This window comes from Drosophila persimilis, unplaced genomic scaffold, assembly GCF_003286085.1.
Source record: "Drosophila persimilis strain 14011-0111.01,24,50 unplaced genomic scaffold, DperRS2 tig00003933-arrow-pilon, whole genome shotgun sequence".
Lineage (NCBI taxonomy): Eukaryota > Metazoa > Arthropoda > Insecta > Diptera > Drosophilidae > Drosophila > Drosophila persimilis.
Genome location: NW_020825706.1, coordinates 2717400 through 2736476, shown reverse-complemented (window position 1 = coordinate 2736476; position 19077 = coordinate 2717400). Strand labels below are relative to the sequence as shown.

At 41.6% G+C, this 19077-nt stretch overlaps 1 protein-coding gene across 1 annotated transcript; it reads left to right on the top strand.

Moving 5' to 3' along the window:
* The first annotated feature begins 17762 nt into the window (after positions 1-17762).
* On the top strand, positions 17763-18166 carry LOC6594555. Its single transcript, XM_002019889.2, has 2 exons — positions 17763-17881; positions 17948-18166. The coding sequence occupies exons 1-2, from the start codon at positions 17773-17775 to the stop codon at positions 18100-18102; spliced, it is 264 nt and encodes an 87-aa protein (XP_002019925.1). The 5' UTR covers positions 17763-17772; the 3' UTR covers positions 18103-18166.
* Positions 18167-19077: the final 911 nt, after the last annotated feature.

Here is a 19077-nt window from a genome sequence, read left to right as displayed (position 1 = left end):
CTGCGACACTCCACCTCTTGGACCTTGCCCCAGCCACTCCCCTTTAGAGCCGGCTGCTGTTGTTTCTGTTGTTTGTTGGCGGGGCGTCTCATGAATATGTAAATTGTTATTATTGCATATTGTTAGGCGCCAGGAGCAGCGGCAGGAGCAGCACCAGCACCAGCGGCACAGCGGACTGGCAGGAGCAGAGTCGTCTTTCGCTAAACGCAAAAGCAGGTGAAATGCAGGAGAAAAGAACGCAGGAAACGCGGGAGACACGAAGCGGGAGATACCCTTGAAAATATACAAATATTCAAGAAAATTCGATGGGAAACAGTGGAACAAGCTTTCATCTTAAGAAAAAAAAAGGATTTTCTCAAAGAGAATCAATATCCATGGCTTGGGTACCCTTCAAGGGAGTCAGGAGTCTCCTTTTCGATAGGGTATGGCAGGGATTCGCTTTCCGCTTCCGGCGGAAATAGTAGTACGACTTTAGTGACAAATGAAATGTCTCTCACGCAGAGAATTAAACAATGAATACGAAATGTATCCCAGGAATTTGTCACTGGCGGAAGAAAGAAGTTTTTTACCAACCAGATTCCCAGATCTCTCAGCTTTAATTTTGAATGGAGAATCATTGCCAGTGGCGACCGGCAACACCTAGGCAACAAAGTAATGGCTGTCTCACACACACAGAGAGCCTCACACACGCATGTACTTGAGGAGGCAAGTGGCAGCAGAACAAGCAGCAGCCTTGACAACCTGAGAACATGCCAAAGAACAAGACATTTGCCGCGGCGGCGACTTTGATTGGCAGCAGGACGAAGGACTCCAGTAGTAGATCTAGGAAAAGGACGCGAAGGGTAGGCGGGGATCATCATTGACTGTATATATATATATAGATTTATGTGTGTGTGTGTGTGTGTGTGTGTGGCAGGCTGTCGTCATCGCCATTGCCATCATCGTCATCGTCATCTATAATAACATCAAACAGCGCCACCGCCACGAACGAACCGTCAGTTCTTGGTCTTTTTCTCTAAGCAACCCAGGCTACTGGTCTTTTGCCCCATGCCCCATGCCCCATGCCACATTCCCCCACCACCACCTTGGTACCAGCCTACCCTCCCCGCTTGTTATCACGCGCAATAAAAAGCTTGCCAGCAATTCCCGTCTCCCGTTTTTTTCCCATTGCTTCTTCTGTTTGCCTCATTCTCAGAGGCTGGTCTCCTCTCCACTCGCATGGCACGGGGAAGGAAGGGAATCAAGGGTATGGGGAATATGCCATTGAAGAGGACTCTGGGGAGCAGATTGACTGCGGGATTGGATAAGGGATTGGAGTGTGAGATTTTTTAGAGATATTTATGCCAAAGAAATCCATGGAATCCCTCACTTTTTCTGTAGTTTTGAATAAAGTCTGAATGTAAAATGTAATTACACATCATCTACATATGGGAATGTATATGTAAAATGTAAACATGATGTATCTACATAGGTATACTACGCATGGAATAGAAATCTTGCAACCGATCAGTATTTTATTTGAATTTCGTTTGGTATTTTCAGTCACGCAGAAGTTATTCTGGTATCTACATATATGCATTTTGTGGTATTTTTTGCTTAATATGGTTTCTGTTATATTACTTTCCTGGTAATTTTTTGTATTTTTCTGGTTTTTAATTTAATTAATTAATTAATTAATTTAATTAATTTTAATGCTAATTCACAGCTCTGGTATTTTATGGTTTATTTGGTAGAATTTTCCTGCTGTTTATTTTGCTATTATTTTATATTATTTTTCTGGTCTTATTTATAGTCTTTTCTGGCTTATTTTAACATGTTCTGGTATTTTTTCTGGTATTTTATTAGTATTTTCATGAAATTTTCTAGTTTGCTGTTTCTGGTATTTTCCAGTACTTTTGTGTTATTTTTTCTAGTAATTTCTGGTATTTTTCTAGTATTTTCTAGTATTTTCCAGTCTTTTTCCTGTATGTAAGCTTTTTTTGCCCTGCCCCATCATAATTTCGTCATATTTAGTTTTAGATAATTATTTCCTTCCCCATAATTCGTTGCCTTTCTAGATCCTTTATCCTTAGAATCCCTTAAAGTATTTAGAGCATCTTCCGTTCGGTTTGTACATTTTCTTCTTAATTTTCTATCCAATGTTTTCGTTGATTTTTTGTGTCGATGCTTACTTGATTTTTCCTTCCTTACGATTTTCAAACATTTACTTTCGCTTTTTGCAAAAAGGAAAACATAGGCAAACAACACACTCCCGCACACACACATATTCAAATGATTGGGGGGAGGGGGTGGTGGGGGGATAGGTAGGTGGTAAAAGGCGGAGTCGCCCCCGCAACAGAAGCAGCAGCAGCAGCATCGCAAAGAGGACCACGAACTGTGGCAGCTGGCGCATAGGAAAGCTCGTGGAAAAATCCGCCCCGTGTACGCAGGCGAAAATTGTTGTTGTCGGTGGCAAGTGGGTGTGGCAAGCGGCAGCCGGCAGAAGGCAGCGACGCCAGCAGCAGGCAGCAGCTAGCAGCCAGCCGAAGCAGCCGCTGCCTGAATGCGCGTTTAGTTTCAAGTGTTATTTTTGTACTAGAAGCAGCAGCAGCCGAAGAGCTGGATTGTGTGGCCGGGGGGGAGGGGTGGATTGATGGGGGGGCTGGGGATGGTGCTGGTGTGGCAAGGACTTCGGTTTTTCCTTGGGACTTTCTTGGGTGTTTTCCTCGCGCCTTCGTCCACGACCACGTCGTTTCTGCCTTCGTCTATTTTGGCTCAAGTGCGTAATTGATGTGAAAAGTGGCAACAAACTGTTTTTTATTTGCGCTTGCTTTCAATTTGTTTAAATTGCTGGGCGCTGTCTTGCCACACTTGCCACACACACACACACACACACACACACACAACACACACCCACTGATTGGGGGGCACAGAGGCACATACATTTTTTAAACGCTGATTGAAGTTTTATTGAATTTTAAATTGTCTTCTCGGTTTCTGTGTCTCCATTTTGCACTCTCCCCTGCCCACCTCTTTCTGTCTCTCTATTTACGCACTCTCTCCTTCTCTCTCTCTCTCTCTCTCTGCGTCTCTCTGTCTGGATTTGCTCCTTTGGTTGAGTGTTTTATTGTTGACACAAATAATGTCACTCAAAATGTCAAAAAGAGGCCGCTGGAATTTCTGTTGCCTTGTTTTTCTTTGCCCTCCCCCCGCTCCTCATTTTTTGTGCTGCTGTTGTTGCCACTGAGGTTTGACATGCATTAAAAGAGAGTTGTCACAGGTGTGTGGGTGCCTGGAGACACAATGTTGGCAACTCAAAGAAGAAACATAGATACTCGTCCCCTTTGTTGCTCAGGAGTGGACTCTGTCTGGAAAGCCTAGGAAGCTGAAAGGGGGGGAGTTTGCCCTTAATTAACTTCATATGTACATGTTGATAGATTTATTGTTGTATTTGACTAGAAATACAAAGCGAACATTAAAGATATTTTATGGTAAATTAAAGAAAACAAAGTAAATTGGAATGCTCTAAAAAGAAGCAAGAAATCAATATTTATACTGAAAATTTATCAAAAACAATGTAATTTGGATAAAATTGCATAATTTCAAATACATATCCGATAAATCCCCCACCGAAACGCCTTTAAAATTCCATACAATGCTTTAGAAATCTCTGAAATAATTATGAGGTAAATTTATTACCATACATACTTCAAAAATTAATTTAAATCGAATAAGGAAGAAGGGACTTTTAAGTCTACTAGAAAAATACCGGGAAATTACCAGAAAAATACTCGAAAATACCAGAAAATATTTAAAAAAACCAGAAAAGTAATAAATTATGTACATATGTATACCCGAAAAAAATACCATAAATTACCAGAAAATTAATATACCAGAAAATAATAGAAATATAAAAATGATTCAGAAATAAATATTAAATAAAAAATACCAAAAAGTGTATAAACGTATCTAGAAACAGAAAATACTGAATGAAAATACCAGAAAAATAAAATAAAATACTGATCGTACGAGGATCTCTGATCCAGACATGCCGGGCCGTACTTATGTTTATGTAGAATGATGTATTTTTACATATTACATGAATTTTACTTACATTCCTGAATGGAGATAACTTTTAACTACATTTGACACTCTTCAAACTCTTTCATCATTTAAAAGAGGCTTTAAGAGCAGAAATTTCTAGTAATTTGGAGTACCAGACACCCCTCCGCTATATACATATAACTCCCCAGCATTTAAAATGCTGTGCTTTAAAGCTGTAAAATTGCTACTTTAGCCACCAATCGATACTCTGAAGTAGAGGCAGCCTCTGATGGAAAAACCCCATGGCTAGAATCCATCTGTTTACCTTTCATTTTCTGCCAATTAACCAGCCTCTCAGCTAATTGTAATCAGCCGTCGCCTCTCCTGTGCCTACGCCCACGCACCACGCCCCACGCCCCACGCCCCACGCTCTACGCCTTCTTTGGGGATGGCATGCCTGGGCGTCCCTCAATTACTTAGCAGCCGAAAGAAGCAGCTGCCACAAGTCAAATAAAACATATTACAAATGACTCCCACACTCCATGCCCCCCGCCCATTCACTGGCATTACTCAGCCTAACAGGGGCGGGGAGCCACTGCCACTGCCGCTGCTTGATGTGGCAGCAATCTGACAAATTTCGCACAAATTATGCCCTGGCCACAGATACAGATAGACAGGACAGGGACCGTGTCCTGTGTGTGCGCTTCAGGACAAAAGGCGACGAAATTATTATTGCATTAAGTGGAATTATTAAATTTCATCGACGGGCGTCGGGCGACGGGCGACGGCGATGACGGCTCAGCACAAATAAAAATAAATAAATCTAATCAAAAATAAGCACACAAATAAAGAAAAGCAACGCAAAAACGAAGAACGGACCAGGGGGACACCAAATAAATCAATAAAAAGAGACAATGCGCTCCGGTTCGGCCCGGCCCGGTCCGGTCCCTTTTTTCCGCAGAGCAGAGCAGAGGGATGCTGCTCGAAGTTTTGCTGCTGCGGCACTCAAATCAACATAAACTTTGATATATTGTGTGCCGCAATAGGCGCTAGGCTGGTCGATGTCCTGCCGCTGATTTAATGGCACCGCCCGAACCGAACCCAGGGGGCACAAGGGACAGGGACAGAAACAGGCAAACTACTTATTACGAAACGCTGCTTGTCGCCATTGTTGTCGTATTTTTCGCAGAACGCAGAGTCCCCTCTGTCTTTGACAGCCACAGGGACTCCCTCCCTGCCATCCTCCCGTCCTCCCGTTCTCCCTTTTCCATTCAAATAGTAGTAGTCCGTCGCATCATCATCTTTATGGCTATTGTGATTTTTCGGAATTAATTGCTGCCACTGTCACACACACACACACACTGAATGATTCGGTGGCGCCAGTGCCACTGCCACTGCAGACCAAGTGCTTAAAGGATTTTCGGGGAGCAACAGTTTTTCGAGGGGGGTGGGGGGCCGACCTCTGTCTCTGGTTACTTGATTGCCCTCAAAAGTATGCTATGCTAATAAATTCACGTTTTTATTGTACATCCCCCAGCCTCCTTTGGGGATCCCTCACTCCCTCTCGCTCTCCCTCTCCCTCTCTCTCTCTGGTTTTCTCTCTTCCTCTTTTTATGACAGATCATTAAAATTTCGTTCTGTGTGCGGGCGGGCCGGGATGTTTCTTATTTTTAAGTAGCCGCCTGTTTGTCTTATTTTTATGACCGCCGCTTGATTCTCGGCCGGACGCTTGTTCGCCCTCTCCCTGCGTGTGTGTGTGTGTGTGGGTGTCAAAGGGTGCATTAATATTGAACTTTATTTCGGGGGTTATTTCAGAGGATCCGGTTACCAGCTAAAGCCCTCCACTCCCCCCCCCCCCCCCCCCGTAGCTGGCCTCAGCACAAAAATGTGTTAATAGCAAAAGGCTCAGAGGTCCAAAGAGGGGGTTAAGTGTCCGAAAATGGAGCTGCGAAAGATACAAAAGGGCGAGAAGGATTTACCGAAAAAAGGGAGCCACCGAAAGCTACCGAAAATGTTGGCTTAAATATCGAAAAATGCTAATTATATGAGGAGGAGTAACAGAGAGAGAGAGAGAGAGAGCGAGGCGGAACCAATGAATTTTCTTATGCATAAAATCCAATTACCAAGAAAATTCCCCCTCTCCAGCACCCCTCGAACTTCAATCGAGTTAGAGAGCTCCACTTACAGAATCATATGCTGCTGCTCTTTGACCTCAGCGCACATTACGTATACGCCCCAGCTGTTTTTTGGGGAAAGCAGCAGAACAGCAGACAATTGCCACCCACTAAAACGGAGAAGGGAGATAGGGGAGAAAATACTTTGGCAAACATTGCGTATACGCAATATATACGTTGTAATAAATGCTGCGACATGCTTGCGGCATGGCATCGTTGTCATCAGCGGCGACACTTTATTATTGAATATGTCAGACGAAGAGAGGAAGAGACTCTGTTTTTCGTAGGGGAAACCACATTTGCATAATTGATCGGCAACGATGCGCGCGAGAAATTGTAATCGCCAGACAGCAGACCTCTCCAGCACCCCAGCTACCAGCTCCCAGTTCCCAGTTCCCCGTTTTAGCTTTTAGTCCGGACTCCGGAGTTTTGCAGAAGAAAAAAAACACAGCTTCACCAGTGCGTGCTGTCTGCCACAGGCCTCACATGGCCCATCCCCATCCCACAATCAAATATTGATGCCTCTGATGCCTGCGCCGCTCCGACGACAAGCCTTCAATAATTGATGCCTCGTGTGATTTATGCGCGTTCTCGCCATCGCAGCGAAGCTCTCAATTGTGCAAATCAATTTCAATAATCGACAACCAGTTGGCGGCGGCAATGATCGAAATGAAATAATAGATACACATGTGGCAAGGCAAATCCCGACTGGGTGTGGCAGTTCTTTTGGGAGACGCAAATTATAGGCATTACGGATTGGAGAGTGGATTGGCAAGTGGATTGAAAAGAGGTGTGGAATCGAAGATACACTCGCTGCTGTACATTCTCTTTGATGTGCTCGTTGGCAAAAACTAATGAACGTAATGATGCCTGCCCTAAGGATGCAATAACTTGAGTTTTCAGTCACTGGAAAAACTCTCTCCATCACGACTAGCTCTATCCTCTCGGGCAACTAATAACTGAGCAACAAATGCCACAACAGAACATGGCAGTTGCCTACTCCCTCTGCGTAATGATCAAAAGTCAACAGCGCGTGTCATGCCCTCCTTCCGTCCTATCGTCCTGCGTCCCGCACTTGAATCTGCACCCAGAGAAATTGATTGCCTAAAATGCAGCCAAATATGTTAGAAATATAGAAATTTAAGATCATTTAAGCATGATTATATAAAAAATACCAGAAAATATCATTGAAAATACCAGAAAAATACCGCAAATGGCTAGAAAAATAAAAAATACTGGTATACGAGAAAAATACCAAAAATAAAAAGTAGTATACAAAATATCGAAAAGTATTCCATATAAATACACGGTAATATCAGAAAAAATACCATAAAATACCAGAAATTCATCAATTCACAGAAAATACCAAAAAGGCTTACGTAAAACACCAGAAAATACCAAAGCAAACAGCAGAAAATATTCCATAAAATACCAAATGAATATAAAAAATACTTCTGACTCAGCATGTACGAAAATAACAGCATAAAATACCAATAACAATGACTACCAAATTCCATAAATTATCCACAAATACCAGAAGTACCCTTTTTGAGCTATTACCGCAAAATGTTTGCTCCGACACTCAAATTTGATGAGCTTTGGTATTTTTTGCTGAGTGTGGATGTACCTTTAAGTCTCTTAGTTACGCACAAGCACACACACCTAGACACACATATCCTTAGCACTCTGGCAATCAGACAGCATCAAATTGTTTCTAATTAAGACTCCCTTTTCGATGGCTAGAATGGCCCTCCTTCAGCCGCTCCTTCGCTTCCCTGCTGCTGCCTAACTGCAGAATAGAGGTCCGTCCTCTCTCTCTGTGCACTCAAGTGTTGTCTATGGCAACCGTCTGACTGACTGGCAAATGTTGTCCCCCCTTCAGGCCACACACGCACACACACACACACACACAGAGAGACATAACGAGTAAAGCGGAGAGTTCGGAGAGTGTGTGGGCAGGGGGGAGGGGGAGGTGGAGGGGCGGCACATGCATCCTACCAAAAATGGAATTTAATTATAATTTCTGTAACTAATTTCCGAGAGCAGAAATTGCACGGCAGCACAGATTAATATTTAATGCATGCAAACGGCAGCCAAAAGGACATTTGTTTATTGAATATAAACGAATATATGCAGGACTACTGAATGGAATGCAGGAGAGCGGTGCTGGAGAGGAGAAAGCAAAAGTTTTGGCCCACGCTGTCACAGAGAAAATTAACACGTAGCACGCGGCAGGGGCAGGGGCAGGGGCTGGTACAGGGGCAGGGGGAATCATCATAATCATAATCATCCAACGGGGGGCCTCATTTACGTGACTTTAACGCCCATGTCCATTAGAGCAACAAAACAGGAGCCGGGAGCCGGGAGCCAGGAGCCAGGAGCCTGGATCCCGGAGCAACAGCAAGGACAAGACACAACCCAAAGGACTACAGCATCCCAGGGAGTTATTAGACCTATCAGCATTAGCAAAAGAGGAAAAGCAGAGGCGAAAAACCAGAGGAAAAAGCTTGGAACTTTTTTTGCGGCCTCAACTTTTGGCAGCTTAACCCCACTTATGCCCCGCCCCCCGCTAGCCCCCCAAAGGATAGGCGGAGGCTAATCTAAAGTTTGTTTTATTTAAAAATAAAATAAAATATTAATGGAAAATGGAAAAGGGAGGGAAAAATGGAAGGGCAAAAGGCCTGCGCCCCCATTTGCACTTTTGATAAATTAATTAAATGCAAGGCAAAGGCAAAGGGCCTACAAATCTTTAAAATAATTAATTAAATAAACGAAATGAAACGAAAGGAAAGGAAAATCAAAACCAAACCAAACCGAAAAAGAGGAAAGATGGGAAAACTCTCTGAATGCCAAATGATGAATGCGCGCGTCAAAGCAAAGAGAGAGAGGGGGGGAAAACGCAGGGGGAAAATTATGGCAACCAACTGACACAGAAATCCATTTTTCATTTTCCACAATCATGAGAGGAAAGGGGCTGGAGGGGAGGGGGCCCAGTACGCTCGGACCAGTCACTGGGCCATTTTTCCCTACTTATTTATGAGGCTTGTTGTATGTTGCATGTTACACCAGACAACACAAACAACACTAGACATCGGAGCAGAGCAGAGCAAAGAAAATGAGCCAAGAGCACAGACAGAGACAGAGATAGAGATAGAGACAGAAAAAAAGAAACAACAGAAAAGGGGTAGAGATTACAAAAGGGAAAATAAATAAAAAGAAAGAAGGAAACAGGCATCAGCAGCAGCAGCTAACATGCTGCTTACTGATTTTCCTTTGCTGATTGTTGCCACTGTGCCACACTGCCACTGCCACTGCCACAGCCACAAAAAAATATCATACCCAAAAGCCCCAAAAAACAATCCTTTGAGAATCGAACCAAACGATGAACGAACTTTGGTTTCCCTAGAGTAGGGAAAATGCCAAAAGGAATTGTGGTGGAAGAGTACGGCTTCAATGGAGGGAAATGCCAATGAAATATGAAGGAGTTGAAGTGAAGGATATATTCTAGGGATTATGATGAAGGATTGCTGAGGGAAACATTTGTGATTGAAGGAGTTTCATTATTAGAAAACTAACGGTAAAAAAAAACCGAATGTACAAAAAATTACAGAAAAATACCAGAAAGCTAAAAATAACAAAAAAAACCAAGATAGTTACCAAAAAACTGCCGAACGATACCAAAAACGTAACCAGAAAAAAACAAAAAAAAAAAATACCAGAGAAGTATAAAACGATACCAGAAACGTTACCAGAAAAATACCAAGAAAAATAGTAGAATAAAACCAAGAATACAACCAGAAAAACATCTGAAAAATACCAAAAAAACTACCAGAGAACTGCAAAAAACTATCAGAAGCAAATAGGAACATAACAACAATATACCCGAGAAAAAATACCAGAAAATATACAAAAAACTACCAGAAAAGTACCAAAAATATATCAGGAAAATCACAAGAATATCATAGAATACCAGAAAAGCGCATTAATTTTTGGAAAAACGATAAGATATACCAGAAAAAATGTTGGCCAAGGAGACTAATTTTTCTTAAAACTTTCGATGGGGTTTCCCTTTCAAAAGCACTAACATTTATCATCCAAAAGTTTTCTCTACACATTTCCCCACACCCCAAAGCCTTTTTCTAGCTTGTTCTAATAATTCCAATCTGTTTTCGTTAACTGCCATCGAAAGGCTGTCCATCTACTAGAGGGTCCTTTCATTTCCTTTGGTTTTCCTTTTAATCAACCCCCTTTTACGGCTCCACTTCCCCTTTTGGCTGCTTTTGTTGTGTACACCACCATTTAACCCCTTCAACCCCATCCATTCCACCCCCATTTTTGTGTAACCGGAAAATGCGTACAAATCTGTTTTAGCGTGAAAAATCTTGTTTAAATATTTGCATTTCATATTCATCGAGCGCGGAAAGTTGTTGAAAATGTGCTCTAAAGTAATCGCTTAACACTTTTCACAGACTTAATCTTTGAATAAACGAAAAGGAAATTTCGGAATTTCGAAATTTCTGAATGGAAAACTTTAAGAATTGAAGGGAGACCGCTTGGCAGAAAATTCCAGTACTGGCAGATAAATAGAAACATGTTTCAAATGTCACGCGTTTTACAGCAGCATCCTTCGTTTGGGGGTTTTTCTTTAACCATCGGGACGTGAGTCAAAAATGATCTTTCACTTCTACAAACATTCATACAAACAAAATACCAAAAATATACTAGAAAAATACCAAAAAACACCAGAGAATTAAATAAAATATTCTTAAATTTGATGACATGAAAAAAAATAATATTCAATAGAAACACAACAAAAAAATACTGTAAAATATCATAAGTTACCAGAAAAATACCAAAAGAACACTTTTAAGGTTTCCCTTCAATAAAAGTTTTTCTTTTGTCTTACTTCTTTGACTATAAACTATATGAATCGTTTCAGAAGTGAATCCCAGCATTTCTCTCGCCATAATCCCCAAAAGAACTCATGTATACTGCATTAAAACCTCTTCCATTACATTTCTAGTCCCCGAAATCTCTATAAATTTCGATGAAATTAGGCATAAAATATCCTCCAGCTTTACTTGTACCTTTTCTCTTGCAAAAACTATCAGAAGCCATAAGAACTCGTAAGTTAGGGCATCTCCTGTTTCGCCTCCTGTCTCCCCCCGTCTAACCCCCGAGTCAAAGACCTTTCCTTCGCTTTTTTGTTGTTGTTTTTTTCGGTTGTTTTTGTTTTTGTTTTGTGAGAAGCGCCTTTCCTTCTGCATTTGGGCTTTCGTCTTTCGCTTTTTCGCATTGTCTGTTAAATTACGTATACGCCTCGCAGCATCTGTAACATCTGAATGTGTGTGTGTATCTTGTGTGTGTGTGGCATGCAAACAAAAGCCAAGCCAAGCCAAGCCGCTTGTCTGTCAGAGACTCCAAGACTCGAACTTGAAAAAAAAAAAAAAAAACACAAACTTTCTTGCATAGAGATTTTTTTTCCCATTCCGACCATTTTTTTTTCGGTGATGTTGGAGGAGACAACAAAAATGAGTTGTAAATGTCAAAAGTGTGTGTTGTGTTTGGGTTTGGGTTTTCTTCGTTTTTTTTTTTTTGTCGGTTCTGTGCCCTTAAATGCTGGCAATCTGCAAAAGCAATTTGAAAAGAAATGAAAATATGCGCAATAATTTACACCCCAGGCAATTTTTGCCACCCAAAAGGCTCTTCTTCCCTTCCATTTTTTTCCCCTTTACGAATGTCTGAATGTTGTACTATTTTCCATTTTCCCCATAACTGCTGCTGATGCTGATGCTGCCCTGACAACTCTTCAATCTGATGGCCATGGCCGCCCCCTCTGCTCATGTGTGTGTGTGTGTGTGTGTGTATGTTTTGGCTGTAAGCAGCTGTCAGTGATTTCTGACAAATTGATTTGACAGTCGACAGGCGACCAAAGGGGAACGAACACAGAATACTCTCGCACTGGCAGTGGCACTGGCACTGGCATGGAATGCGGTTCTACTGAGAGGAAATAAGGGGTCTCCATAGAGAGGAGCAGCACGAGGAGAGAGGGAGGGAAGGGGAGACGCTGATGCTCTGACGCTGTCGCTGTGGCTGTGGCTGTGGCTATGGCTATGGCTATGGCTATATGGCTGCTGTGGCAGCTATTGGGGCGCGTGTGCTAAAAAAAGATGAAAGCCGCCGTTTGCCGTTTGCTGGGACTCCTACCTCTTGCTGCTGCTGTTGCCACTGACTCCTGCCTGCTGCCCCTTGCTGTTGCCATGCCTCCTCTCCTCAATGCGTGAGAGAACCTTCTGCTGCTGGTAGCCCGAAAAAAGAGAAAGCCACCCAAGCAGCAGCAGCAGCATCCAAAGAGTTTTTTGGCCCCCAAAGAGCAGCACCAGAGCGTGGTGAGTATTTTTTTCGGGAGTCTGTTGCTGTGGCTGTGTGTGGGTTAATGCTACACCCTGAAAGGAGCAGGGGTTAAGGGTTAAATATAATTTGCTAAAGGTAGAACAATGGTAGTACTTTTGGAATTAAAAATACATGTATTTAAAATATATGTCACACTTTTTTTATATGCAAAAACACGTGAAAAGACCTTTTATGAAAAAATATGTCCTCTTGATGGCGATAAACGAAGGGTCGAGAGGGCGAAACGAGCTTGTCGACGAATATTCTACCAATATTATACTATTTGTAAGAGAAAACTGATACGATTTCATCTGGAAATTCATCATAATTCTTCGAAATTAAGCATTCATTAATAAATAGTATTTTATTCTGAGAGTTTCTGGCTCTGGAGGTTTTTGAATTCGGGGTGATATTTTTCTGAAATTTGTTAGTACTATTCTAGTATCTTATGGTATGGTTTTTATTGGCATATTTTATGTATATCATACAATTTTTTAGTATTTTCTAAAAGAGTATTTTCGAGAGGGGGAGCGTGTAGCGAGTAACATTATACAATTTGTAAGAGAAAACTGATCCGATTTCATCTGGAAATTTATCATAATTCTTCGAACATTCAGCATACAATAATATTTTATTCTAAAGCTTCGAGCTTTAGAATTCAAGGTAATATTTTTCTGAAATTTTTGAGTACTTTTCTAGTATTTTATGTTATGTTTTTCGTGGTATTCTGTATTTTTATTACATTTTTTTTTGGTATTTTCGAATATTGTCTGGAATTTCCGGTGTTTTAAAGTTTTTATCTTTTCTGGTATTTAAAAAACATTATTTTCTGTTTTTTTTTCAGGTAAAAACTAAATTTTGTGCTCTTAAATATTTTTTTTTTAGGATTAGTATTGAATGGAACTTTTTCTATAACCTCAATTTTTGGTTGTTATTTTTACAAATTATGTACTTTAATTATTAAAACTACTCGTATAATGGGTTGGCGAGATTAAGTTAAATTAATTAAATAACTAGAAAAGAATAAAATAAAATCTACAAATTTCTAAAAAAAAATAAATAAAAAATGGCCAAATAATTCAATAACCAATCTAAAACATCTTTGGAATTTATTTTTGCATTACAAAAGAATTACAATTTAATACCTGTCATGTGATATCTTTTATTTAAATATCAATCATTGCAGAAAATATTTGATTATATACAAAAGAAAACTACAATACATTGTGGCAATATTTCTCCAACATTTGTTGTATTCTTTCTGCTTCTCTGCTTTGTTTGTGTTATCTTTTTTTTCAGTTTGTTGGGTTTCCGGCTCCCATTTTGCTTTACTTTGGATTCTGCTGCTGCTCCACCTGCCGCCGCTGTCCCGCTGTTAATGCAGTGGCTTTGCAGTCCGCCCGCTTGATTGACATTCGCACTGATTGAATGGACCCGTGACTGACGTGGGGACTACGAGAGAGTGAGGGGGGTGTAGAGTGCAGGGTGCTGTGGGTGCTGTGGGTGCTGTGGGTGGGTGCCATAACAAATGGTTGCGTGGGTGGCTGAGGAAAAGGACTTTAAACAGGACTTTTGGGGTGGTGGTGGAAGGCAGTGGAAAATGCCATTAGATGAGCAGCTGCCAACGTCAGTAAACGGCCAGAGAGAGGGAGAGAGCGAGAGTGACAGTTTTATTTATAAACTGTGCAAATAAAACTGTAAATCACTAGAGAGAGAGGGGCCATACAGGGGGAGACAGAGTGCCACCGAATGACCTACATCAAAACGTGGGAGTGGAAACAAAAAAAAAAAAAGAAACGTTCCATTGAAAATGGAAACCAAAACCAGAAACGTGGCATCGCATCCTCTGGGCAATGCCTGCCACAAATCAAACAATTAATTTCCCAGCGAAATGTTCCCCACTAAATCAAACACAACACACAGCACACAACAATTGTTGGGGCCGAACCATTTAACTATGTAAATAAATATCCAAATAAAGTAAATATTTTGTGTAAATAAAATTAATAGAAGGCACTGCCTGTACTCCCTAAAATATCCATTAAAAAGCAATCAATATATGGAAAATAAATGCCATGTCAGTGGGGGAGTGGCCCTCCCCTTGCCTTTCCCCCTATGCTCTGCTCTCTTCTCTCTCCTCTCTCCTCTCATCTCTCATTTCATTTAGTTAAGAGCCAGAGGTCCTTCCGCATAATCTGTATTTAATTTACCCCCAAACAAAATACCACCCAAAAAAAAGCAGGAGAAAAAATTGAAAAAATGTCAAAAAAACGGAGGCCGCAGAGAAGGGGGCAGGAGGCTCAATGAATGGCCATTAAGTAGCACACAGCGGACGGGGAAAGGAGGCGGAGGCCATAGAAGCTCAAGCTCAAGGTGTATGTGCCACAAAAAGAGAGAGAGAGAGTTGGAAAGAGAGTGAATTGCCATTTTTGCAGGCTCCACAACATAATTTGTATGCCCCAAGAACGAGCCCTCCCGCCTCATAGAATGTGCTTCTGCCTGCCTGCCGCCCCCCCCCATGGAATCTTCTTCAGAAGTCAGGGATTCTCGGCTCCACACAGCCCAAAGATTCAACCTTCTCTTACAGCCAGAGAGAGGGAGATTCACTCCCCTTTTAGATATAGGCTTCCAGCGGCCCCAATGTTGACCTGATTCTAGTGACGTCATTGGGTCGGGGAGGCAGGCCTCCACTGCGAATACGTAATGTGCGAATCGCCTTGCATTAGGCAGATACATTTCAAGCCCAAAGAGCAAGGGCGGCGGAGAAGGAGCTGCACTTGAAGGCTCCGGCAAAGGGCAGAGGGGGAGAAGCTACTTCCAAAGATGCCAGAGAGATGGCAGAAGCTACAATCGAAGGAAGGAAGCAGATAGAAGCCACCACTCGAAGAGGGAAGAGGATGGGCTGGAAGGATGAGCCGCCAAAGAAAAGAGTGAATAACTTGATTAAAAAAGCGAACCAAAAAGGAGAAAAAAACCCACAAGAAGAATACATTATCTGGCATTAGAGAGGGGGAGAGAGAGGGAGAATATTACAATAGTAAAAGCCCAAGGTATAAGTATAAGCCTTCCCCAATGGCAGCAGCAGTAGCAGCAGCGTTTTTTGTGGCAAGCCACAGACCTGATGATAGCTTCAATTTTCAGCTGCCTCAGCCGCTGCTGCAACTCCGGGACTGTGTGCCGCATGCAACTTTCAGAGAGCGAGAGACAGCTGGCACCCAAGTTATAACTCAAAGTGCTTTTGGGGAAAGGCAGATGCTTTTCCCAGCCCACCCCCCACATACAGAGAGTGGAGAGTGGCACCACTGAAAAGATACAAAACTTGGGCGCAGAAAAAAAAAGAAATGAAGGAAAATATAGAGACGGAAAAAGAGGAAAAGTTTCAGTTACGTGCTGTTGCTTTTAATTGAATTTTTTTCCCACTGTAGCTGCCACGAGACGAGACGAGTAGTGGTACTGTTCTGCCCCTAAATGCCGCAGCAGCAGCAGCAGCAGCAGCAGTGGCAGCGGGAGCCATAGGTCTGACCAAGCACATCCGTCCAGGACTTCCGCTAGGACTCTCTCCCTCTCTCTAGCTCTGGCCCTGGACTCTAGCTGGAGGGCAGTTTTCTTGTTATTTCCAACGCGCCAGCCAAGTCGCAAGTCCTTAAGCGGTTTATTTTGCTTCACACTGATTTTGCCAGCCCAGAGCAGGACAGTGCAGTGCAGCGTAGCTCAGACAGAGAGTGGTATCCTTCTACACTCAGAAATGTGTGCACACGCGTGTGTTTACATCATAATTTTTTAAAGTTCGCTCACAAGAGTCTCTATCCACATATCAGTGCCCCCTATAGCAGTTTATTCCTAAAATGTAACACTTTCTGTTGATTTGTAAGTACTAGTTGGTATTTTTAGATCTTTTATGACATTTTACGGTATTTTTGTGATATATTCCAGTACTTTTCCAGTATTTGATTGTATTTTTTTATATTCAGTGATTATTTTGAATATTTTATTGAATTTTCTATTAATCTGTTGGAATATGTATGGTTCTTCAGAACAAAGTGGACTTTTCTAGTATTTTGCGATATTTTTCTTATATTTTCTGGTATATCAATTGATATTGTACAGGCACTATCTAGTATTATATGCTAGTTGCTAAAACTTAAAAGTATGTGGTATTTTCTAGTATTTTTTCTGCTTTTTTTCTAGGGTATTCAATAGTATTTTACATTTTTAAGTTTTATCGTATTTTCTTGTTCTTAGTGCTATCATGGAAAATGTATGTCTTTTTCTTAGTTTTCATGGTATTTTATAGTATGAATCTAGTATTTTTCGAGTATCTCCTAGTATTATCTGTATAAAAATGTATCATATATATCTTTTTTTGTATGGTACTTTCTAGTATTTGTTTACTATTTTTCGAGTATTTTCTAGTATTATATGGTAATTTTGAGTATTTTTATAGTATTTCTTGTATTATGAAAAATGTATCTAATTTTTCTTAATTTTTATGGGTTTTTCTAGTATTGTTCTGGTATTTTTCGAGTAATTCCTAGTTTTACCTTGTAACTTCAGTATTTCTAGTCTTATGAAAAATTATTTGATCTTTCTTAATTTTTAAGTTTTTTTCCAGTATTTAACTGGTATTTTTCGAGTATTTCTTAGTATTACCTGGTAATTTCGACTATTTTTCTTGTATTTAGTAAGTATTCGTATTAGTACTTTGGTATTTTCTTTAGTCTTATCGTTTTTTGGTATTCTCTGCTATTTTTCTAGTATTTTCTGCAAATATACTTCCTTTTTTTGAGGTTTACTCTTCAGAAGTGTTTTGTGATTTCTCTCCGTGCATCCTTCTCCTCGATTTGCTGCTGCTTCTGCAAGTTTTTAATTAAGAAGTTTCAATTTGAACATTGGCCCCATAGACAGCCGTAGAAAGATGGACAGAGAGTGAGAGAAAGAGGGAGAGAGGAAGAGAGAGATGAATGCTGCACTTTTGCATTATTATGATAATAATTTACTCACTCACTTAGAGGGTTAAGCAGCAGCAGCACAGCAGGCTGTTGGAGGGACTTCATCAACAGGGAGAAAGTAGAGAGAGAAACAAAAATAGAGAGAAATCATAGAATTAACTTTCACTTTGAAAGAAGCTAAAAAATCTTATTTGTGATTAAACCCAGAGGATTCTGGGCTGCCTAGATCCAAAATGATCAAATTTAATTTGAACATCGTTATGGGCATATTGTCGTTAATTTTTGTGATAGTTTTTTTTATAGTGGGCGGCTACTACACGCTCCAGCATCCGAAGCAGGAACGTGAGTGTCCTTTTGGGTGTATACCTGTATCCTTAATCTCTTTTCTTCTATTCCCTGACTGAACAGATTTCAAGTCCTGTTATGCCGAAGGTGGCGTCTGTCGGGAGGAGGACAACTGCAAGGATCAGTTCAAGGGTTATTTTCTCACTTTGTGTGTGCTTAAGCGAAAGATCTGCTGTCTGTCCAAGAAGCCGCTGGAGACGGAAGTTAATTATGATTGAAAGTGTCCTTTAGTCCTTTAGTATTGTCATGTATCCAAATCAAAATTAAATTCCAGAAAAAGTCTCTCTTAAAGCCTTACTCCTTCTTATAGCCAATTATCAGCTGGAGCCATTGGGCCGCAGGCGGCACACATCCTGGCCATTGCTTCCTTCCGTTTCAGGGGCTAATTTAGTGGTGTTTGCGCCACTCATTTGTCCAAGTGCGGCAGGGGCAACACTCCACTACAGACACATCCTTTGGGAGTCCCCCTGCTGCTGCTGCTGCTGCGGCTCTAATGAAGCGCAAATGTTGATGTAAAAATTTAATTTAGTTCGCAACCCACACGCAAGGATAAGCATGTCCTGAAGGAGCTATGGCTGTGGAATGTCCAAATGTTTATGCATCCGAGTGGCCGATCGAAACGAAACGAAACGGAACGCAACGGAACGCAACGCAACGCGTGTCCTGTGCTCTGTTTACCTTCTAATGTGTGCGTGACATGGACCCATGGGTTATGTTTGTATCTGTGTCCTGTTGGGCCATATCCTTTGCCATATTACGTATACGCACACACAAAAATAAAATAATAAACGATGATGATGCCACCGCCACGTACATGTATTAAAAACAAAGCGCACACAGCAGCAGCAGCGCCAGAGAAAACGCTGACAGGCAAAGGCTTCGACGAAGGCTCCACTCCCCCCAACACAGCCATAAAACTACCACCCATCCGCCGTCATGGACGTTGGGGGCACACGTTGAGTATCATAGAAGAAGGGAGCTGCGAGGCGAGCTCCACATCACAAAGCAAAGCTAACAAACTGTAAGGCTGTGTGGCACAGTGGCAGTGGCAGGGGGAGGCAGCGAGAGACCAGCCACCGGAATGGCAGTGGATGCAGGGAATGGCAGGATGGGGGTCGGGGATGGTATTCCGCATGGAGTGGAAAGGTATCCGTCGCCATGGAGTGGAATGGAATGGAATGGAAGCGCCGCGG